The following is a 25,333-nucleotide window of genomic DNA, read 5'->3' on the forward strand; positions in this document are numbered from 1 at the left end:
CACTTTAATCCAACAATTCCACCGTGTGCCACCTGTTCTATCACCTTTATGTCATCGTGCACTCCCGGGAACAGATCCAGTGGAGACGGAGTGGGGCCTGTAGCTCAGAGGATTAGAGCACGTGGCTACGAACCACGGTGTCGGGGGTTCGAATCCCTCCTCGCCATCGTGCACTAGTTGCTGCCACTTCCTCTCCGATCAGATGCCCTCCGACGAACCAACTCTCTCTGATAAGCCATCGGTGAAAGTAACAACAGTCGAGAGCCGCCGCAAGCCATCACTGTCGGCGGAGCTCCAACGACCCTTCGGTGATCCCGAACAATTACGAAAATACTCTTCCCAACTCGTATATGACCCCTTATAACCTTTTAATGTTTTCGAGGGAGAGTACGTGTATCACTCGTTATTATTTTAATATAAACGCTAAATTAATGTTAGTTTAAAAGTTTATTTAATTATATGTTTTTGTTTATATATATATATATATATATATATATATATATATATATATATATATATATATATATATTGGTTTGATAAAATGAACTTTATTAACCCTTAAATATATATTTTAAACCATATATGCTCAGTTTATTTATTTGATGTTTTAAATGACAAATAAAGTTGTATTATAATTATAAAGGTTTATTTTATGGTTTATAATTAATTAATTATAATTGTTAAAATAGTTGTTATTTTCATTTATTCACTTAAAATGATATATTTACTTCTATTTTGGATTTGTACATATATTGGTAATGTTAGTTTTACATTGGCTAAAACCTGAGCTTAGTCAAAATATAGTCGTTACAATGCGTAAATTTCGTTAGAAACTTGTTATAGTTTTATACCACGAATGAACAATCAGTTTAGTAAACTTTATAACTTAAGTAAGGTTTAGGACACGAAATCACACACTTTTAGAATTGTTTAAACTAGGGATTACTATATGGGTGTCTCTTCATCAACTAAGAACAAAAACTTAGTGAAACCCTATGTGCTATAACCGTTAATATTAAAGGAGCAAGGAACGTTGTGTATAGATCTATACGGTTAACACCCCCTCCTATGGTTGCTAGCTACAACCTCCGCCTGACGAGTCAAAACAGATGATAACTATTCATTCTCTATCTCTTTCATGATGTAAGTTAAAGTGTTGGTGATGCTGTTCGGCATGCCCCTTGTAGTGTCGTACAAAGGTATGATCTTCTCATATAGATCGATTATAGGCTTATGATATCCCTGGAGTACACTCTAAAAGCACTCATATGAGTTAAAATAGGACTATATGTAGCTTGAACACATACTTAGAATGATTGATAAGTATCAGTATATTATATAAGTAAAATAAGTACTTATAAATATACGAATCACATGAACTTTTGTTGTTATGAAACTTATATTTTTATAAATAAATAATTATAAGCAACACACTCACTTGTACGGGGTTACAAGCACGAATTCATATAAGTAGACAAAACTTATACACAACACACACTTGTACCGATTACAAGCATGTATTCACATAAATAAGGTAAGTACTTATATTCTCTAATTTTATACTTTTGGTTATAAAAAGTACGTTTTTATATAAACTGCCCAACCAATCATAATTATATAAATATAATTTTGGTTATAAAAGTACACAGATTCAAAACATGTGGAACTCACCAACATTATTGTTGACGTATCTTTAAAATGCATGTATTCTCAGGAACCTAAGAGCTATAAGTGCACACGCACCAAGTAATATGAAATCCTTGGTTCCTTGTTTTTGATATGGCATATCTGTTCAAGCAACTATTAAGCTTCAATATTATGTTTTGATGAACTTGTAATGTTTTGATGTACCTTTTGATCGCAAACAATGTAATCAATATTATAAGTTAATAGAATCATGTAATTCATATCGCGAGTTTTGTATTGTTTTTTGTATGTTTTAACTGTGATCCATCTCTATGTCGCGCACCCCGACGTTCCCGTTGTCGGTCGGGGGTTTGACACGTTTTAGTTTCTTCATCTACTTCATCTTCTTGGAAGATGGGATATGACCAGAGTATTTCTTCTTTTTCAGTATTTTCCTTTCCGAGGTCTCTTAGAACAATTGTCTTTAAGGGTGACTTAGGAGGACCTGACTTCAAAGAAGTTGGAGCTTTTTGTAACGTTCAATTTTTCACAATAATTTTTTTTTCCTTTTTAATTAAGGTAAAACTTCATATTTATAAAATTCCATTTAAGAAAAACAATTTGTTCCAAGATACATTTGTCTAAATCAGGATAATATAAGAAACACAATATCTCCATGGCTGTTGATCAATGTGAAGAGTTACGCCTTCGTCTTCCCATGATCACTATTGGTACCTAAAAAACATTAAATCCACAACTGTAAGCCAAAACTTAGTGAGTTCCCCCAAAATACCACACACCACAATATACATACAATGCATGCACACTGGGACCACAACATAAGACTGGATCCCCCCCCCCCCCCCGAGCCTACAATGCGACTAACCCGCCTCACAAGGTCTACAGTGAACCTGCACTGCTCCTTCTCAGCACACACCTCACCTACCACTGCCTACAACACACTGTTTGCCCACCCAAATATGTTGGCCTACAACACAAAGCAGGACCGTCTCAACCCACCCCACCACAATATGTCAACATATGTAACAAACAACAATTAAGTAAACACATAAGCACATGCAACTATCTACCCTAGTATACCTATCTAACAACTCATTACCGCGTACCAGACTTCACACAGTAACCACAACACTACTGATAAATATCTAGGGAATGCATAGCTATATGTAACCAGAGGTGAGATATACATTCAAATAGGAGATCCCACTCTAGAGCTACAACCAAACAAGGAACAGGAAAGAAAGCCTAGATCAAGTGTTCTTAGTTTATCCTATATGACTACATACAACCCCCTGGACACTCCACTAGATGATCACCATCCTACGGGTACTATAACTAGCATACCCCTACTCCTATATCCTAACATGCAAGGATATACACTGTAATGCATACTGATTGCTCCACGAACCAACTAGCACAAAACCACAGTAGAAAGTTAATCAATAACCCAACTCCTTCAAGTTTGACCCAAAGTCAAACTGGTTAAAAAGTCAACAGTCAACAGTCAACATGTCAATGACTCCTCACGACGTGGCAAGCTTGTTGTTACGTCGTGGTCAGATAAGGACAAAATAGTCGATCATCAGAGTATCGTCACGATGTGATCATCCCTTGGTCAGGTCGTGAAACCTGACAAAATGCCAACTTTCCATTAACTGCTTAATCCTTTCAGATCAAAGCCTAAAACATCAGATCTACTCTTTCCCTCTGAATTAGTGGATAAAGTTTCCAACTTTATCTATTAGAACTACATACCAAGGCTACATCTAAATCCTAAATCTATTAAGTCCTTAATGAGGCTAGAACTTGAGCATGAGTACAAGATACACCAAACGTGGACCTTTTTCTCATTCTATAGAAGCCTAATGTCCTAGAAAAGCCAACACAGACTTTAGAGTTCTCCAAACTCCAAGAGCATCCATGGAAGGGACCAAAATTTTACAAAAAGGACTCCAGCTTACACCAAGAAGAACATAAGCCAAGATGATAGCTTTATACCTCTAATTACTCATAAATCTAAAGTGGATGGTGGATCCAAGCTAGTTCCTTGTTCCCTTGCACCAAGATGATCTCCCTCTTTCTTCAAGCTCTACCAATGACTAAGAACTAAGCTTCAAACCGAAGGGACAAGATCTCAAAGCTTCAATGAGGCTAGGGTTTTGTTTGGAAGGAATGGAGGCTGAAGAGGATGCCCTAAACCTTGAGTTTAGGGGATTAAATATGGAGGACACCCTAAAAATTCATGGGCTTGGGTTGCAGATTCTGTCACATCGTGACAAGCATTCCGAAAACGCGACATCCAATTGGCACGTCACGCTGTGACACCCCATTCGTCACGTCGTAACACATGGTTTTCCCCCAAAACCTTACCTTTAATCCTTCTAAGCTCTTAGGTGATCTAATCTGGAAAACGGATGTTACACTTTTGGAGGAAAAGACTTTTTGGACTTGTTGGCATCTCCATCATCACCAGAGAGAGTTTGAAGGATGGTTCCTTCTAGAATCTTCTTCTCATCAGAATTCTTTGGAGGGTAAGTATATGTAGCTTTATGAGGAGACTTATGAGTTTCTTCGTTTTCTCCCCATTTCGTGAAAGAAGGCCCAACTTCATTCACAAACCCCTTCTTCAATTCCTCAAACTTCTCAAAGACTATATTTTCAGCTACCTTTCACATTAACCTAAATATTTGGGTTTTTTTTTAAGAAATTGTTAGTTGTTTTGTGACGTTACATTTATCTTTTTATGTTTTAGGTTAATATGAAAACAAAAATAAGTAAAGTTGCTCCTTGTCTATGGTAATACGTGATAAATAAATCATTTACTCAAGCAAAAATAAATGACATCGATAATTTTTTTTTTTTATATCAACCGAAAAACAAACAAGATAAATGTTATGTCACAAAACAACTGGTAACTTCTGAAAATTGAAGGGTTTTCTATATATAAACAAAATATAAGAGTTTTTCTGAATATTGATACATGGTGTTTTTCTATATTTTTCCATAATAATAAAATACAAGCACTACCTAGAGGAGGAAGAAAATCGAATATTATGGTTTTCTCCGATGATTTGGAAATATTTATAGAGAAGCATATGATAATCTAAAAATATATTTGCAGTATTGGTGTTTAAATATAAATTATAAAAGAAATGCATGCCAATATTGAATGACATGGTTTGTTTGTTAAATGTTAAGTTGCCTATTTAAACACTTATTAAGATTATTTAACTAAAAAGCCCATGCATAATACTGCAAGAAATGGTTTAAAACCCAATTTTGTATGTTAAATGATAAGAGAATATGATATTTTTTTATTAAATAGTAAAACAGAAGGAATTAGATTAATTGATAAAAAAAAGCGTATGGAAATGTTTAATTTTAAAATTTACTTAAAAATAGACAAAATTACAAAATATGCAAAATTACAAAATATACAAAATTACATGATGGGTCCATATGCCTTACTAGACTTAACACTCTAAGGAGAATGTTGGAAACCTTTATGCATTTAGTCTATATTGTTTCATTTTATTGTTTGGTTGGTCCTTGGATTATATAAAAAGATTTTTTTTGCTTTTTTTTTTTGCATTTTATACATTGTTTTGAAAAAAAAATAAAAAGAAAAGGAAAACAACTCTCTCTCTCTCTCTCTCTCTCCCGTCACTACCCATCTAGGTTTGTTCTTCATGAACGCGCACACACACATTCACTAACTCTTGGACTTCTTTATGAACACATTCACACACTCTAGATTTTATGAGTTTGGTCTTTAAAACACACAAACACACACACATTCAAAAACAAACACACCAACTATCGGTTTGTCACCACTTTCACCGCTACCACCACATATTGTCACCACCGTCCGCTACCGTTACCAACACCACCATGACCGTCTACAACCAACCACCCCCACCCCTACTTCATGAAAATCAATCATCTAACTACTCTGATTTTAGCTCTAACATGAATAAATATCAAACTCATAAGGAACTTGATGAAACTGAGTTAATCAATTAATTGCAACTATATATATATATATATATATATATATATATATATATATATATATATATATATATATATACACACACACACACACACATAAAACATTCGATAATCAAATATATTAGAAGAATTACGAAAATAAAAATCTAAGGAAGCATCACAATATATAACTTCTTTGAAATCAAATCCAAGATTAAATAAAAAATAAAAAAATCTGATTTAAAATGAGAACATGAACGAAAAATCCCAAATTAAACTGAAGTCATATAAATCAAAATTCTGATTTAAAATGAAAACCTAAATCAATTTTCATAAATTCCATTTTTGTTTCACAAATTATATAGTCATCTTCACCTAAGGATCCCTATATTAATGCATGTTATTAAATCCAAATCTAATAAACAAGGTGTTAAGGGTTAGCTGTGAACCTTTCCCATCACCTTACTCCTCCTCTAACTATTACCTTCATCAATGGAGCCCTATATCAAATGAACCCTCATCCTTTGACTGACACCTTTATTTATAGGTTTTGAATCAAAAGTACTTACCTCCTCTTCTACTAGTGTTTGTTGGTAACGAGTTCGTAGTGAGGAAAAGGATGAGTTGTTAGTGAGGGAGAGAGAGGAGAGAGATGGGTCTTCAAGCTAGATGGAGATATATGTTGTTGTGATGGCAATGGTTGGCTGGCTGGTCGTGGTAGGGTAGAGACATGACTATTTCTTTAAAGAGAATGAGAAATGAGTTTGTTAAGTGCGGTGGACGTAAGTTTTTTTTTTTTAATACTATCTAACCAACCCGACAACCATATGAAGTTTTACCAACCCAACGATCATATATTTTGACCAGTACTGAATGTCGAGCCATTAGTTAAGATAAATATATATCGAACACATATGAAGTTTTACCATGAATAAATTGTATCTCCTAAACTTAAAGGTTCGATTAAGATTTGCTGAAGTCCTAAAGACAAACATGACATCATTACAAACATAAATTCTTAAGTACGGAAACCCAAAAAAGAATGACAAACATGACATCATTATGAATATAAAGTTCGGAAACCTAACAAAGACAAGCCAACTTAAATATGATTGTCCTGGAGATGTAAATCTGATAAAGGAGAGGGACCAATTAAGTAATTTTGATCCTAAAATATTATATGCATTTATAATTTATAATTTATAATTGGTACGGGTACATTTTTTCCAAGTACGGTCCCAGTTCTCACCCCGGCTTGGACTCTAGAGTCGATAAAGTGGACTAATGAATGACCAGGAACCCTAAATCATCCCCATGGAGGATACCGAAAACACAGCGATTTTCGCTACAATTACTAGCAATTTTCCCATGTAAATGCCTTCAGTTTACGCCATTACTCGACACTATTCTATAACCTCCACTCCGCCTGCTCACAATTTCATTGCACCTTTTTCTTTTTGGTATTTGGTTAGATGGGAAATGTTAATCAGAAACCCCAACCAAATTCACAAACCCTTCAACAAATTGAAGAAGAAGAATCAGCATCATCGACATTCACCTGCGAGATTTGCATAGAACCCGTAACACTCCCGAACAAGAGATTCAAGAACAGCAACAGATGCGTCCACCCCTTTTGCACCGACTGTATGATCAAATACATCCAAGTGAAGCTCGAGGACAACGTTTCAGACATCAAATGTCCAGCTCTCACCTGCGATCACTCCCTCGAGCCCCTCTCATGTCGCCCAAAGATTGCACACCAACTGTTCGACAAATGGTGTGACGTACTCTGCGAGTCGGCGGTGCTAGGGCTTGATCGGGTTTACTGCCCTAACAGAGATTGTTCGGCTTTGGTTATCAACGAGTGTGGTGGCGAAGGTAATTTAAAGCGATGTGTATGTCCTAATTGTAAGAAAGCCTTCTGTTTCCGATGTAAGGTTCCATGGCATGCTGGGTATAGGTGCGAGGAGAGTGGTGAAATGAGGGATCGAAACGACATCGCTTTTGGTGTTCTTTCCGAGAGGAATCAATGGATGAGGTGCCCTATGTGCAGACACTGTGTTGAACTTGTCAAAGGTTGTGCCATTGTTAAATGCAGGTATCTCTTATTCCCTCTATCAAACACATATCAAAGATTCCATTCACAAATTTAGGATTTTTTTTTCTTCATATATTAATGTGAATAACTTGATTGTTTTGTTTATTATCCTGGGTATTTGTGTTTGTGAATTTCTTATTCAATTTAAGAAAGAAAGAACCGATTGAGGGTATTGAGGGAAAGAATCAAGATAAATTAGAATTTAGAAGGTGGAATCCATGGTTAACTGATTAGATCCACAAATTGTGTTTAAAATTTCAAAAAAAATTCATGGTTTTTGGCGTGTTTCCTAGCTTGATTACGGTTATAATTGAAGTAAGAAGAAACTTTGCATCATATGTTATTTCTTGATTTAAAAAACCGAGAATGACATTTGGTGTTTTCATACCTAAATTTCTCCTAAATTTGGAAAAGTTTATGTTTTGGGAAATTCAAGATGATCATATTTACAACGAAACTTTTTGCATATCATATCCATATGGTGTCTCCAAAACCCAAAAAGAATATAAAATTTTCAAGATTTTCTTGATTTGATTCTTGTTCTTGTTCTTGAATATGAATATATGATGATGGGTTTTAAACATTTGGTGTAGATGTGGAATTGAATTTTGTTACAAGTGTGGAAAAAAGGTGGATCACCATTGGTGCAATTGTCGAAGATCATCTACATTTTGCATGTGGATTTTTCACTTGTGCATAGTGATTTTGGTTCTATGGCCATTTTTTCTTCTATTTACAGCTATAACAAGAAAAGGCCACCATTGATTTGACTCATAGAAGAAGATGATATTATCATAGAGGTCTTTTAATGATTTTCATATTATATCATGCGAGAGAATGTAAATAAAAAATTTGCTAAATACAAGCTTTGGTTATCATATTAGAATAAGTCTTGAAGCCCTCTTTCTCTCTATGTAAAGAGTGATATTATATATTACTTGTGATGGATTTATATAATCCAAAATTACTATATTTACCATCTTTTTGTTGTTCTTATGTTGATTATCTTGTTTTTGTTATATTGCTTGGTTGTTTTTCTTGTGATAGTGTGATGCTTTTATGGATCACATTTTAGTGTGATATGAATCTTGTCAAATTTTCAAGCAAGGTGATACTTCGAAGATATTGTACTGCATTTGACATGTATGACATTTGGAATGTGATAAAAATTGCAATTTTGTATCATGATCTTCATCATCGAAAATAGTTTTATTAAGTTTGTGTGGTCTAGTTTAGTCAAATCTAACCTTGTGTAACAAACAAATCCATATTGTCTCAAAATTGCATGTTATAGTTCCAACTTGGTTATGTTACATGAAACTATGGGCATGATAATTATAATTGCTTATTTTTCAAACATATTTGGTGCTTATGTGTAGGCCTCATTTGTTACATAGAACATGTTGCCATTGTATCTTGCGTGTATTTTATTTGGACTATGATTAATGCCCATGAGATAAAAATTATAATTTTATATTTGGGATGTATTTTATTTGAACTATGACTAAGTCAATAAGATAAAAATTGCAATTTTATATTTCACCCTAAATTCTATAACATGGAACCACTCTTGATCTCTTCCTTATCAAAAAACATTCATGCCATCGAACACAATACTATTTTTTGTTTTCTTTTCCAAAATATTGAAACAATGTGGTTTAATTGATTTTGCAATGTCAATTGCTAAATGCGTTGTTAATGGAAAAAAAATTACCTTCATTTTTTACTATTTTTTGAAAAATACTTGAGATTCGTACAAATTTATTACACACCCTTTTTTGATTAAGCTTCCATTGTTTGCATATATATAAAACAAAATTAAAGAAAAATAAAAGGTTATTGCAAATTATATTATAGTTTTTGTTTGTAGTTTTCAAATAGGAAAACCTTAGAAAAACCCAACCCAGAAAAAGTCAACCTATTTTCATCAAATGCTTAAAAAAAGCAACTATATTATTTTTTAGTCCACTAAAACTCTTATATTTTCAGGAATTTTTATTTAAGGTTTTCTGACCTCAGAAAAACCTAATATATTTTCATGAAAGGATTAATAAAAACATTATATTACTTTTGTAGTGTATTTAAACCCTCATATTTAAAATAAAAATTAATCTAATGAATTGTAAAAATCATAACATTGAGAATCAATTAGTTAACATTTTCGGCTATCTAGGATATACCGAACTCGATGCCTTAAATGATACAAAAAAATATAAAAATCTTAACGTACAAATAAATAATATAGTGACTTTTTTAAAAACTTTGATAAAAATATGTTGGATTTTCAAAAATAAGTTTAATGCATGTTTCATGTAAATGGGTGGTGGGGTGCCTTTAAGCATAAATGATACCAATTGTCCCCACGCGCTTTGCCTATTTCAAAGAAATTGCTAAATAAAACATATTTATGGATATGCATTTTATTGAGTCGATAAGATATGGTCAGATTCAAACCATTTTAAGAGCTTTTGGAGCATCTGATTCGGTTTTATAATATTTGAACAAACTGAATCAGTCAGAATTAGACTTAATTAAACCTAACTCATTCGGCATGTATCGAACGACTTTTTATATCATTTTATCAAAATTTTAATATCTTTTTCACTCGTTTAATTTATAAAATCGTCTTTTTTCAAAATTTTAATATTAATGTTTTACAATAAAAAAAATTGCATTTATTTAATTATAACATTCTCAATCATTTACACTATCGTTACACAGATTCAAATGGAGCAAAACTTTATCTTAAGAAAAATTGGCAGTACCACTACCACCTTGGCAGGCTTTATTTCCAAAGATATCTATCTTATCTCATAATTTTACTTAAGATAGTAAAAGGTCAAAAATTCAGCTCTACATGTGTCTCTATAGATTTTGAATAATAAAATATTGGATACTATTCGAGAGATATGAAACTTAGAGGCCAAGCTTAAGATACCTTTAATGGAAAGCATCATAATTTCGAAATATTTAAATAAGGATAGAAGACTAAAATTAGTGATAAAAGTATTGGATAACTGTGCATTGTTGAATAATGAATAATTACCAAAATAACCACTTTTCATATACATGAATATCAGATAATGATGTTTCTTATAAAATATGAAAATGATTATGAAGTTTGAAAATAGACCATTTTCGAACTCCTGTATTAATTACGAATGTTTGAAAATACTTTCAGGGAAAAATTGAAAATTTCAAACGTTATCATGAGTTTCAATTTTTTTGCATGTGTTTGGGTTGAGATACGAACTGTATTTTCATGTTAGATATCTATTTGAATGATATCATAGAGAAGAAAGATGAGAACCCAAATTTGTTCGTTACAAACTGAAGATTTGAAATTAAAATGTGAGGAGAATGATGATGAAAAATGAGAGAGAAAAAAAAATTAATAGGTAAAACTCTTGAATATAGGAGTTCGAAATTTAAAATAGAGAACCTATATTTTACTTTTTAAGAAAAAAAACAAATTAAAAAAAAAAAGTTTTATTCAGTTGTAGCTTGAAGCTTTTATTTTGAATAAAAATATCATATCCAAAATCTAATTCACGATTTTTAGAGCTTTTAGATTTTTAGATTTTATTTCATTTTACACATTTCAAACTATTACAATTATTTTTGCAAAACACTTAAAAGAAAATAAAAACTATAGTTTTAGACATACATTTTAATTGTTTACTTTTCTTGTTTGAAAGTCATAAAGATATTATTTGTTTTTTTTTACTCTCCTTAGGTTAGAGATGGTTTATTAAAAATAATATACCTGCTTTATTTAGGTCATTTACTTTCGTTAATTTAGAATTAGTTTCTTAAATGTATATGTTGTCTACCATCTTTAATGTAGTAATGTACTATTTTCAGTGAATTGATCTGAAAATCATATTCTAAGTTTTATGTTCATAACCCTTGGAGTTGTTTTTGTTCCTTTTTAGTTTATACCCCTCAGTGACACCAATGCGAGCTTTATCAATGATTGTAGTAATTTTTTATCAGTTGTTGTCTATTCTTTTGATATTTGCCTTTTTCTTTTTTTTTCAATTTTTACTATTAAAGTCGATTATTCTTTCAATCCAATTCATTGCATCAAGTCTTATACCTATTATAATTTTTTGGAAATTAAATCACAAAAATAGAAATAGCAAGATCGATAGATCAACCTATCATACGATTTGGATAATAGATTAAAATATGTTTGAGTTAAAATACGTATAAAATCCATAATATTCTTAAAAGATATTTGCAACTACTTTTGGATCTTACATTATTTGTTTAAAATAAAAAAAAAATTAAGTTCATACTTACACACAAAACTTTTTACTCAATTTTTTTAAAAACCTAAAAGTTTTTATCAACTTGCTACCAAAATACCCTTGATGTCAGAAAACTATTTATTCAGAATAAATATATTACCTTTCTTAATCTTAATATACTAATAAGTTTTGTTTGAGTTAAGAATCATATACTTATAATTTTTGATTGGTTTTGTATAACCAAAAATAATATTTATCATTAAAAATCTTGATATTTAATAAAAATCCATATAATTGCTCGAAATGTCTTTTCCCGCTTTATTCTTTGGATTCGGGTCGGTCCAATACTAAGCGGCAAGAATAACCGAACCAACAAGCAAGCTCCACCAATGAAACACATCCACGTGTCTTCTTCTTATTGGCTGTTTTCAAGCAACCTTCTTCCTATTCATTCGACGGCGAACAATTGGTACATGAAATTGAAATCGAAGAACCGCAACAAAACACTCCGACATTCAACACATTATGGATCACCGGCTCTTTCTCCTCCTCTCCTGTTCTCTTCTCGCCGTTGCCTCTTTGGTCGCCGGAGACGACGCCTTCATCCGTCAGGTGGTCGACGACCGAGTCCAGTCGTTGAACACGGAGGAGCATCTGCATCACTTCGGTGTCTTCAGGCGAAAATTCGGTAAATCATACGCGTCACAGGAAGAACATGATTACAGGTTCACTGTCTTCAAAACTAACCTCCGCCGCGCAAAGCGTCACCAGAAGCTTGATCCATCGGCGGTCCATGGCATCACTCAATTCTCCGACATGACTCCATCGGAATTCCGAAAGCATCTCGGACTGAGATCTCGTCTCAGGTTCCCGGCGGACGCCAGCGAGGCTCCGATCCTTCCGACAAACGATCTTCCCGATGATTTCGATTGGAGAGATCATGGTGCAGTCACCAATGTGAAGAATCAGGTACTCCGATTTACACAATCAGTATATCGACACTCTGTTTCTAATTTGTTTCCGTAATGCAAATTGCAAAATTCGACGTTGATTTTTCAAACGATGAGTGGTAAATTAGGGTTCGTGTGGGTCATGCTGGTCGTTTAGTACAACTGGAGCACTCGAAGGTGCTAATTTCCTTGCTACAGGGAAGCTTGAAAGCCTTAGTGAACAGCAACTTGTTGATTGTGACCATGAGGTTTGATTCGATTATAACTTTATCACTTTATGTCAATTTTTGTTATTGTATTGATTGAAACTTGTGTCAAGTGTAGTGTGATCCAGAAGAAAAGGATTCATGTGATTCAGGATGTGACGGAGGTCTGATGAACAGTGCTTTTGAGTACACTTTGAAAGCTGGTGGGCTTATGAGGGAAGAAGACTATCCTTACACAGGGAGCGATGGTGGAAGATGTAAATTTGATAAAAACAAGATTGTAGCATCTGTGAGTAATTTCAGTGTGGTGTCCCTTGATGAAGATCAGATTGCTGCTAATCTTGTGAAACATGGTCCTCTTGCTGGTATGCATGCATCTTTTTTCTTTGATTTTAAGTTTTGCCTAACGAATTGATTCTTTTATCTCATCTTTTTTTGTTCTTAAAATTTGTGTTCACATGCAGTGGCTATCAATGCGGTTTATATGCAGACATATATTGGGGGAGTGTCATGCCCATATGTATGCTCAAAAAGGCTAGACCATGGTGTACTAATGGTTGGTTATGGTGCTTCTGGATACTCCCCAATAAGAAGGAAGGAAAAACCATACTGGATCATTAAGAACTCATGGGGACCAAATTGGGGAGAAAACGGATATTACAAAATCTGTAAAGGTCCTAATGTTTGTGGTGTTGATTCCATGGTCTCCACAGTCGTTGCAGTTGCCCAACACTAACATTGTTCAAACTTACTAAACATATTTCTAATTTCTAATAATTTATTTTTATGTACCAATACTTAATTAACATAAATAACAATCTCACATTCACACCTCTTTATTATTGTTGATAGATAGTAGTAGCAAACAATACAGTATAATTTATAAATAAATAAATAAAGTATAAAGTATAAAGTCCGTGGTGATTTGTAAAGAGTGTGAAATAATTAAACAATTATTCATCCTCATCACCGAGTAACATGAAGGAGAAAGGATGGAATTTGTACCCATCTCCTTCGTAGAACTTGTTTTGAAACTCCACCCAGTGAAGTCTTAATGCGTGTAGAAAGGCACTAAGAGTTTCCATCACTAGCAACACACCAACCGTTGCAAAAATAAACACGAGAATTCCAATGCCAAGAATTATCACATTATTGTACCTTCACATGTTGTAAAAATGTATAGTTAGCAACACACCATGTATAACTGTTTAGAATCCAAAGCAAGTGGAGTTAACTTTACCCCCAAGCAAGAAGAAGAACCTTCTCATAGAACACAGTTGACAACTCCGAATGTGCCAGACTAAAAGATAAACTTATAATTTATTAGACTCAAGATTATTATTTACATAACAGTAGTGATTGAAGAAAGGGTATTATAGTCATTTCACCTGAGTGCCCATAGACGAAGGTAAGAAGCTGTATTTGACACAGCCCCGAGTACAAATTCTATCGTATGAATAAGTTGATGAACAAACACTTCACTAAACTCAAATTCTTCATGTGAATCATGATTTGCCTCCACTTGTAATGATTGATCTTCTCCTTCAAGTGGCGTGTAGGACTCCCCTTGGTGTGTCTAAGGTTACAAAAAAACAAAATTCCATTAAAAAAATTTGAGTTTAAAAAAAAAAAAAAAAAAAAAAAAAGAAAAAACATACCCTGTTGTATTGTGCTTTTAAAATGAAAGGCTTGGGAAGCAACATCCATGGGACAGCAATGAGGGACAATAGTAAAAGCACAAGTTGAACTGTTTTTTGATTTGCAAAAAGCTGATTTTCTCCAAGGTCATCAGTAGGACTAAGGAACATGTATATCATTATATGATATAAATCCGCCTTTGAACCAATGCACCACTTAAGAACAATAAGAAACGAAAGGTATCCAAACAACCCGTTCAAAAATATCATCTGAGGAATAAACTGAAACCTGAAAATTAAAAAAAACAATTTAAAAAAAAAAAAAAACATACATACATACATAGAGTAATGTTTTTACTATTTGAAGCAAACTAACTAACCAGATATTTACAGGGTTCTTGAAGTACAAAGCGTTAAAAAAGCTCATTATTATTCCAAGGTTCATTTGCGCTACACCAATAAGAATGGACATTTTCATCTTCAAAGAATTTAGAAACGGAAGTTCACTCCGACTCCCGTGCCATGCGGGGTCCACACCAAACGGGTACGTGTCCCTCCCCTTTATCAAACCAATAGTGGTAGCTTCACTACAAAACGATTCAATAAGTTTTAAAATATAATTCATTTTTAAAAAAGATATATATTATTATTTATTTATTTTTTTACCTGCAAGAAGTATCACGGCATACGTAAGCTGAAGGGCTAAACAACTCAAATGGAACTGAGAAAAACTCGTTGTAGATTAAGCCAGTGTAGATTGAGAAGAGTGACATGAGCAATATAACATAGCGTCCTCCAAATGTCATTTCCATAATGTCTCCAAGCTTCTGAGTTGAATATTTTTTCTCTTTGAAGATTAAAAATAAAGCTGCTAGCAATATGCATATTCCGTGGCCCCAATCACCAAACATTACAGCAAACAGAAATGGGAATGTGACAACAGTGTATACTCCAGGGTTTGCTTCTTGGTATTTTGCAACCCTGCATAGCACCAGATTAAAACTCTTGGTAATGAGAATACAAGTAAATTACATTTTTAGTCCTTGAATATACTTGATTTTTTAATTTTTGGTCCTTGTTCCAAGTAAAATGACTTGCGGACTAAATACGTTACAAGTTACAACAACCTCAAAGGACTAAATTTGCAAGACAAGTTTCCAGGATCGAAATTGCAAAAAATGAGTTCTACCTGGGGACCAAAAATGTAGTTTACTCAAAAAAGAAAAACTTTTATTTGATTAAATTACATTTTTGGTACCTGAGTATTGCTATTTTTTCAATTCTTGTCCCAAAAAGTTTTCTCATGCAATTTTGGTGCTTACTTGAGATTTTTGTAACGTTTCCAAGTAAAATCACTATATGTTGGGGACCAAAATTGCAAAAGTCAGTTCTACCTGGGGACCAAAAATGTAATTTACTCAGCATAAGTAAAACTTTTGTTTGATTAAGTTGCATTTTTGGTACCCAAGTATTGCTATTTTTCAATTCTTGTCCCAAAAAAATTCTCTTGCGATTTTGGTCCTTTTTTGAGATTTTTGTAACGTTTACAAGTAAAAATCACTCTATATTAGGGACCAAAATTGAAAAAATCAGTTCTACCTGGGGACCAAAAATGTAACTTACTCAACATAAGTAAAACTTTTAGTTGATTAAATTACGTTGTTTGGTACCCGAGTATTGCTATTTTTTCAATTCTCGTCCCAAAAAGTTTTCTCATGCAATTTTGGTCCTTATTTAAGATATTTGTAACATTTTTAGTCCCTGTTCCAAGTAAAATCACTATATGTTTGGGACCAAAATTGCAAAAATCAGGTAGACTTGGGGACCAAAAAGTCATTTAACTTCAAACATGAACAAAAATACGTTACAAGAACTTCAAAAAAGGAACAAAATTGTAAGAGAAAATATAATGGGACCAAAATTACAAAAACCAGCTATACTAAGGGATCAAAAATGTAATTTACTCTAGCTATTCACATAATTTATGATTCTCACCCATATGCATCAACAATTGTTTGAAAGGATTCAGTGAATTTGTTTGTTCTAAAAAAGGTTGGAGGCAATTCTTTTGTGTGTAAAATTCGGAATATAGCACCAACTTGTGAGTTGGAGTCTATAGTTGCACGAGCCAATGCATCTTGAATCTGTAAAAAACAGTAAAATATTAGGGTTAAATGCAAGAAATAGTAATTTACTATTTTTATTTATTTATATAAATAGAAAACAGAAATATAAATACCTGTTCAGTTGCGTATATGGGACTCCACCCTTCAGCCACAAGACACTTTTTTGTTACATCAATGCTGAGCATGTTTAGAGTGTGATAGATAGATTTCTCTTTTCGCACCTTAAAAAATTTAAAGAAAACATAGATTAAGAAATGTTTTATCTATAAGGGTTAAATGGAATAAAAAAAATAAAAAGAAAAAGACAACACATACCAAAAGGTTCCACCTTTCATATTGTTCTCCTATTGTTTGTAACAAATTTCCACGATGCAAAAGTCCAGCATCTATTGTTCTCTTCAGCTCAGATGTCCTTCCAGATACCTAAAAAAAATTATAATTATAATAAAAAAAAAATTCAGTTATTGAGTTATTGTAAGTTGTAACAACAATAACTGACAAAAAAATGGTTGTAAGTTGAATAATGTATACCTCAGTTATTGTTTGTTCTTGTTTGCTTAAATCTTCCACAAAAGGGTAACGATTTGCTCCAAAAGCTTCACATATTTTAAGAACTTTGCTTTTTGCTCTTTCTCCAGAATAAAAAACCAAAAATACATTTTTCTCAACCTGTATAGTGGTAAATAAGTAAGAACTAAGAACTAGATTTGATTAATAAACAACATGGAATGAATAATAAGAAGAAGGGTATTATCGACCTTTTCTCCAGAGCTAGGATCAACAACAGCTTCTTCAACAGTAGATTGCCTTAAAAAGACATTACCCCTTGTAGCACGAAATAGAATTCTTTCAAAAGCCATGGATTTTCCTTTAGCCACAAGCCCAGCAAGAACCCCTAGTTTCACTTGTTTCCCTTGCTCAGTTTTTGAATCCTGCAAAAATTAATTATTTAAATCAATTGATAACAAAAAAATATATACATATATATAAAAGATTAGTGTCATGGTTTGTACTTGATCTGTTAGAAGAGGAGTTTCCAAAGATTCTTCAGGAGTTTGATCAGATGAAAGTTCTCTTTGTTGAGCTACAACACTGCTTTCCGCTGTCCTGAAAAACTCACCAGCCTGGCAAATAAGGGTATTTTTGGTAATTGGTATATGATCAAATGGAAGAAAAAACAAAATGTAGTTCCATATACCTTCTGTAAGACAAGCTTATATTCCACAAGCTCATTATAACCACGCTGCAACTTTTCACTATTTGCATTTACTTCAATCAACTCAGCTTCTAGATCTCCAAGTTTTACCTTAAAAACGACAAATATGAGCCTCATTGAGGATATATATATATATATATATATATATATATATATATATATATATATATATATATATATATATATATATATATATATTTGTGGATTTTCATTAAAATTCATATATACCTCTAGATCATCCAGATTAATATCACCTTGTGCTTCGGTTTTTGGTGTGGGTGTGAGACCTGCCTTTGACATTTGATCTTTGAAGTAACGTAATTTTCTTGCCATTTCTCCACATCTTTTGATCTTCACAATTGAAAAAAATTTAAAGCATTGTCTCATTAATAATAAAAAAAAAAGTTCAAGAAGTAACTAAAAAACAGATGCATTAACTAAAGAAAATCACCTGTCCAGCATATGTTCTTTGAAAAGGGCTTTTTTCTGCATTCAGCTGCAACACCAGATGGAAGTAATGTTAAAGAAGGAATCAAAATAACAAATTAGATAACAATAAGGAAGATATCTTAGCTTATAAAAACTAGCACCTTTATATAGTATTTAAGCCTTTTTCATACATAACTAAGTTCTATATAAAAATTTTGAATCACTGTAAATTGTAAAATCCTATGTTCGGTAAATCAATAACACCTTCATCTTGCCCTATAAGTGTTTCAGTTCAGAATACATAATTAAAAAGATAACAATTTGTCAAAACTGAAAACTCTGCAGAGGAATCTAGTTTTGCTCAATTGGGTCACACAACCAAATTTCCCCCAAAAAGAGCTAATTTAGACCACTGTAAAGCCCTTGTAAAATCGAAATTCAACAATATTCAAACTTCAGTTCTACAACACCCTGATCTTGTCCCATGAGCAATTAAGTTCAGAGTACATAATTACAAACAAACAGATTTGTTGGAAATAGAAATTATGCAGAGAGAAAACTAGTGTTGCTCAATCAATCTTCAATCCAGTGTAACTTTAAGCTAGAACAAGCAAATTTCCTTTAAAAAATGCAAATTTAAAGCACCTTGAAGCCCTAAATTCAATAAATCAACAACATTTCAAACTTCAGCTTAATAACATGTTGATCTTGTCCTATAAGCGATTCGCTTCAGTATACGTCATTAAAATTATACTAACGATGCTAATGCACCAAAAGAAAAGATCCAATTTGAAGCACTCTTCATACTGATCACGAAATCACACAATAACAACTACCGAGCAGAGATATAGAAAGAGTACATACATCTTTGAATTGAATGAGGCCGATATCTCCCAGGTAGGAGGCAGTCAAGTGAGCTGACTCAATAGGAATGATGATTTGTACCAAGTGCATCGGTTCTGAACGGAACAGATCCATCGGTGGACAACATCCTCCTCCGCCACCGTGGTCCGCCATCTGTCGCTGTTCGATTACTCCCTCTTTGTTATCGTCGTCACCCTTCCGGATCGATCAGAGTCTCTGTGTCTGTCAGATAGTCTTATCGCTACAATATATTCACAGCAGCCACGTTATTTCGATTCGCTTTTGCTTTTCGGATTTTTAGTTATATTCTTTTTCTTTTTGTTATATTAGAAAAAGATAAGAGTTAGACGATTTTGGTCGACTAATACAAAATTTAAAAACAAAATCATTTCATGATTATTATTATTTTTCTTTTGACAAAACTACAAGAATGGTACTCTGTTATGTCGAAAAGTATGATTTTGGTCCAAAAAAGTTTAGAGTTGCACCATCAGTCCAAACTTTTCATTTTATTACGAGTTTGATCCAATTTATTTTGGATATTTTTAAAATGACAAAATTATCCTTGATTATTCAATTTCATTTCATTATAAAAATTTTAAAAAATAAAAATAAAATTGATACACCACAACCCCCACCCCTCTTTTCTTTTCTTCCGCCTCCCTCTCTTTCTCTTACAAAGAAATCGAACACTTCTCAAACGACTTCTCAATCGGAACGCCACCCTTTCACCGGAAGCAAACATCTCGTTGGAGTCGATAACCTTGTCGGAGCACTTCTCAGACAACTTCTTCTCTGCAGCCATCATGTTGCCAAAACTAAAACCCTTTTCTTATTCTTCTTGTTCTAACTCTGGTTTTAATGATACAAAGGATTGGGTAGAATTATTATTACTTGATAGAGGTATTCGAGTTGCGTTTCTCCAGTCAACTCCAATCCTCTGCAAACCCTAGTGTTCGTCGGAATGGCGAAGACAGTTGATTGTTAGGGTTTTTAATTCTGACGATGAAAGCGTTGGGTGGGTGTTGCAAATCCGTAAGGAGGATCGCAACGAAGCTAGGGTTGGGGTTTCAAGATCTGACCACCTCTGTCAGCTTCAATGGTGTTAGGGTTAGGGTTAAGGTTAGGAGTGGCGTCGTCTCTCTACTTCCCTAACGTCGGTGGTGTTGGTATTTGCAGATATGCAGACGGTGGTGGTCCGATGGTGGTGGAGGCGTTGAGCTAAATGGGGGCAGATGATGAGCCATCGAACCCAAAAAACACCATCTAAAATCCAAAATCTATCGTTGTTGAAGCTTGGTCGGAAATATGTGGTAGTAAATGGGGGGAGATGATACCGGTGGTGGTGGTGGTGATGTTTACCGGAGGGATGAAAGATGAATCAGGAAGAAGTGTAGCAGTAGAGGAGAGGGTGATTATACGTTTTTTTTTCTTTTTTAGTTATTCTAATATAAATAGAAGAAAATGAAAATACCAAGGGGTAATTTTGTTATTTTAAAAATACTGATAACTTATTTTATTTCCTTATTTTTATTAGTTTATTTTAGTATTTTTAGCTCTTTTTATTAGTATTGCATTGTATATTGTTTATTTTCTTTATCATGGATTGTATCGGGTACTTTCTATTTTGCATGATATATTTTGCAGGGTTTTGGAGCTCGTTGCGGTTTGACTACAGTTGGGCTTGGTGGGCTTTTCGATGCATTATTGGGCTTTACGGATCCATCAAAGAAGATTTGGGCTTAAAAAGTTGAAGATTTGGATGAAGTGGGCTTGTGAAAATGGGTCATGGATTCCTATTTTGGACTTGGACTATCCATATTTGAAGCTTGAAGATGATTGGCCAAATTTGAATCATGTGAGGCATGGAGGGGACCAAAGGAATCCTGGGTAGTGGGGTGTGTAGTAGAGAAAAATAGGCCAATAACATTCCAACAATATTTGTGAGGGTGGAGTTTCAGTCGCACAACACTTGCGCGGGTACCCGCACAACTAAACACTTTTGGGCATTTTGGTCATTTTGTTCACCATTTATCTTGGGGGTTGGATCTTTCAGCAAACACTTCGATTTTCCACCATTGGAGACCATTAGAAGTGATTTTTGGAGCTTGATACTCATTCTTCTCATCTCTCTAAGTAATTGGTAGCTTCTTGATGCAATTATACTTTTGTGATTGTTATTTTGTTGCCATGAGTGACTAATTTCTCTATTTTGGTTAACTTTGGCTAAAACCCTTGAATATTTGTGGGTTTTTGAAGGATTCATGCTTAATTTTCATTTATCTTATGTTTATGAATCTAGTTCATAATTCTTATGCTTGTTTAATACTTTGATCATGAGCTTGGTACTTGAATGAACAATTGTTGGTTTATTTCTTTGGTTTAGCATTTAATCATTGAATTTACTTAAAACAAGGGCTTTATGATGGTAGAAATCATCTTTAGCTTATGAATCATGACTCCTTTATGGATGTGTAAGCATTGACATCCTCTAGGAACTAAGGATTCCTTCATTCTTAAGGCTAATCAACTTCTTGGGTTCAATTGCTTCAATTGAATCCTTGATTTTGATTAAGAAGGTGTGTTGTGGGCTTCCCCAACCTCCATACTACCTATGAGGAATCTTGGCATATCATGCTTCATGATTGTTATAACCAATTTGAGATGAATGATAAGCCTCATATTGAATCCTAATGATAAACACACAAATGTTCATTGTGTTGAATTGCCTTGGTTAACCAATTCTCTCCAATATTTGAGCATGTCACCATCTTTCTTAATTGCAAGCTTTTTAGTTATTCAAGTCTTTTAGTTTTCAAGAAATCACAACACCCCCTTTTAGTTTAATTGTAGTTAGTTAGTTTATTTACACTAGTCTATTGGATTGCATTGGTGATTGAATACAACCATTTCCCTAAGGATCGATACCCATTTTTACCATTATATTACGTTTTATTTGCAAAAAAAGGGTGTAATTTTCTTGGTAGACTTGACATCCCACCAAGTTTTGGCTCCGTTGTTTGGGGAACTTGATTATTGTTATTTGATTGTTTATGCCTAGGTCTACAAGAACCGGTGAACTACTCTACAATCTAGAGATTGCAAAACAAGCAAAAAGATTGAAAAAGTTAGCTAAACAAGCAAAGCAACAACAACTCATTCAAGCTTCTTCCTCTTCTCCACTAATCATCATAGAAGACCAAGTTCATACTTCAAGTGATACCGACACCGAGCCGAGTTCTCCAATTGTTGGTCATTCCTTTGAAGACATTCCGTTTGAAAACTACATAGCTATGATCACACTCCACCTCACAATCCCAACCCAAACCCCAATAATCAAGATGTCAATACCCCACTCCAACAACCAAGACAACAACAACAACAACAACAACAAGAACCTCTCATGGATATTCCACCTTGGAATCAACCCCCTCCTCACCCAAATCAACCCAATTATCAACAACCACAACCACAAAACCCAAACTTCCACCAAAACAACCAACCTTAAAACAATGCTTTTCAAGTTCAACAACAACAAGCACATCAACCAAATCAACCCAATTACCAACACCCTCCAATGTATCAATACCCAATGTATCAATACCCAATGTACCCACAACAACAACCTCCCTATAACTAATATCCTTACTACCAACCTTATCCACCACCAATGTACAATCACCAACCATACCCATACCAACCTTACCAACAACCTCCCACTTACATGCAACAATATCCTAATAACCCCAATCCACCCAACCCCCCTCAAGAGTTGACACTTAGACAAATGATGGATACGAATGTTACTTACACACCTTTTGGTATTGTTTATCCCGCAAACCGCTGAGGGATTGAATTGAAGTCTAGTTTCATACATCAACTCACCAAGTTCCATAGTTTGGATATAGAAGATCCTCAAAGGCATTTGAAGTCCTTTCATATGATATGTGTTAGCATGTTACCTAAACATGTGAAATTGGATGATTTCAAGCTAACTGCCTTCCCTCTCACCTTGGAAGATAAAGCTAGAGAGTGGTTATTCAACATACCACCGAGATCTATTCACATATGGGAAGAGTTACTCAAATCCTTCAATAGCAAGTTCTACCCCACTTCCCGAATATCAAGTCAAAGGAGTGACATTTTGGGGATTCGCCAAGGGGAAAATGAGACTTTTCATGATTTTTAGGAGTGATTTAACAACTTATGTACAAGTTGTCCTCAACACAACATACCCAAACAACTACTTCTTCAACAATTTTATGAGGGTGTGAATGAAAAAGATCGAAGGATGATTAATGCTTCAAGTGGTGGTGACATCTTCAACAAGACACCTCAAGAGATAAAATTACATTTTTGTACCATTTCTCAAAATTAAAGAAACTTCGGGACTCGAAATGAGATTAAGAGAAATTCCTCACAAGTGGTTGGTGAATTTAGCAACACCCAACACTTGGAATCAAAGCTCTTGGATTTGACTAATGTGTTAAGTCAAATGGTGGTGGGAAATGGTCAACAATTGATGGTGTGTGGTATTTGTACAATGACAGGGCATTATGTCACACCCCCAAACCAAGGATGGCGGAAACGTCCGGGGGTGGAGGACTTCATGTAGAGTATCACAACAACGAGTATAATAGTGCTCAAAGTAAATACAACCATCATAAATATAATTGAAAAAGTTACACCAAAGTATATGTTTACATGATTCGAATCAATTACATTATGATACAAAATGAACTGTTTGACGATTTATCGTCCCATCCTCAAAACGTTGTTGATTTCCTGTTTCACTGAATTCCTGAGAATACAAGTAGTTTTGAAAAGTGTCAACACAAAGATTGGTGAGTTCATAAGCTTTTGACAGTAAGAGTCTGAAAATCGATCTTTGTAAAGAGATGTATTTTACCAAGAAAAATCCAATATTTTCCTTACAAAAATTATGTGGTCCTAAATACCAGGACCGAGAATGAACAAGTATTTGTCATACTTAAAGATATAAAAGCGGTTTCAAATTGGCGTAAAAACCCTTTCTGATTTGAGAAAACTCCCGTAATGAATGGTGTGTAGTCTTAAATACCATGACTGAAAATATACAAAAATATCTGTAATTATTGATATAAAAAGGTGATTTTAAATCGACATAAAACCTTTTTTGATATGAAGACGTACAAGTATTTTTCCATACTTAAAGTAATTTCAGTGAGCTAAATCGACATAACTCGCTAAATTAAAGTTAGAACCCGTAAATCTTATGATTTGTTAATACCACATGTGAGCTATCATAACCATACTTGACTTAGACGGCCTTGTAATTGCGACGTTCTTCAGGCGTCGCGAAACTGAAATGACACTTGTCACCACAGACCTGCCGGTCTAGCTGTTGCATGCAGCTCAGGTGTGGGTTTGTCAAACTCAATATAGATCTATACACAACTATCACGTTCTCCCTACAAGAGACTATGGTTACAATTTACAGGACTTTTTGAATTGGTTACTTTGGAAGTAACCCGAATCGAATGACTCACAAATTTATTCATTAACAGATTTACGTGAACTAAACTGAAAACCTTTGGTAAATAAGTTTGAGAAGTAAATGATACATAAACTATACCTATTGTAGTTTATCCAAAACGTTTGTAATGTATAAGAATTCTTTTATGAAATTGCCTTAATGTTATGAATCCATAAACTATGCTCATTATAGCTTAATATACGTGTTCTAAATGAATGAATAATTTTATCATGAATGACTAAGTTTCACTTTATGATGATAAACTAACAAGGAAACACATTCAATATTTAGAACTTATTGTTATACACTTTGCTCAACATAATACAAAGTGTTATGAAAGTTATATATTGTTAACTAAATTTAACCTTTCTGCGCTGTTTTAGAAAAGTCATAGAAAAATCA

At 33.7% G+C, this 25,333-nt stretch overlaps 3 protein-coding genes across 3 annotated transcripts; 2 read left to right on the top strand and 1 right to left on the bottom strand.

The window, feature by feature from the left end:
• Window positions 1-6,863: 6,863 nt before the first annotated feature.
• On the top strand, window positions 6,864-8,714 carry LOC111919077 (E3 ubiquitin-protein ligase RSL1). Its single transcript, XM_023914683.3, has 2 exons — window positions 6,864-7,735; window positions 8,329-8,714. The coding sequence occupies exons 1-2, from the start codon at window positions 7,110-7,112 to the stop codon at window positions 8,498-8,500; spliced, it is 798 nt and encodes a 265-aa protein (XP_023770451.1). The 5' UTR covers window positions 6,864-7,109; the 3' UTR covers window positions 8,501-8,714.
• A 3,740-nt stretch (window positions 8,715-12,454) lies between these two features.
• Window positions 12,455-13,979, top strand: LOC111919079 (cysteine protease RD19A). Its single transcript, XM_023914686.3, has 4 exons — window positions 12,455-12,957; window positions 13,067-13,186; window positions 13,263-13,509; window positions 13,609-13,979. The coding sequence occupies exons 1-4, from the start codon at window positions 12,514-12,516 to the stop codon at window positions 13,878-13,880; spliced, it is 1,083 nt and encodes a 360-aa protein (XP_023770454.1). The 5' UTR covers window positions 12,455-12,513; the 3' UTR covers window positions 13,881-13,979.
• On the bottom strand, window positions 13,947-19,711 carry LOC111919078 (V-type proton ATPase subunit a2). Its single transcript, XM_052765330.1, has 16 exons — window positions 19,417-19,711; window positions 18,575-18,619; window positions 18,352-18,474; window positions 18,106-18,213; window positions 17,921-18,031; window positions 17,666-17,839; window positions 17,439-17,576; window positions 17,223-17,330; window positions 17,021-17,128; window positions 16,777-16,925; window positions 15,448-15,762; window positions 15,162-15,368; window positions 14,803-15,070; window positions 14,533-14,720; window positions 14,385-14,444; window positions 13,947-14,302 (listed from the first exon to the last, which is right to left on the bottom strand). Exons 1-16 carry the CDS (start codon window positions 19,567-19,569, stop codon window positions 14,098-14,100), a joined length of 2,460 nt encoding a protein of 819 aa, XP_052621290.1. The 5' UTR covers window positions 19,570-19,711; the 3' UTR covers window positions 13,947-14,097.
• Window positions 19,712-25,333: the final 5,622 nt, after the last annotated feature.

This window comes from Lactuca sativa, chromosome 7 (assembly GCF_002870075.4).
Source record: "Lactuca sativa cultivar Salinas chromosome 7, Lsat_Salinas_v11, whole genome shotgun sequence".
Classification (NCBI taxonomy): Eukaryota; Viridiplantae; Streptophyta; class Magnoliopsida; order Asterales; family Asteraceae; genus Lactuca; species Lactuca sativa.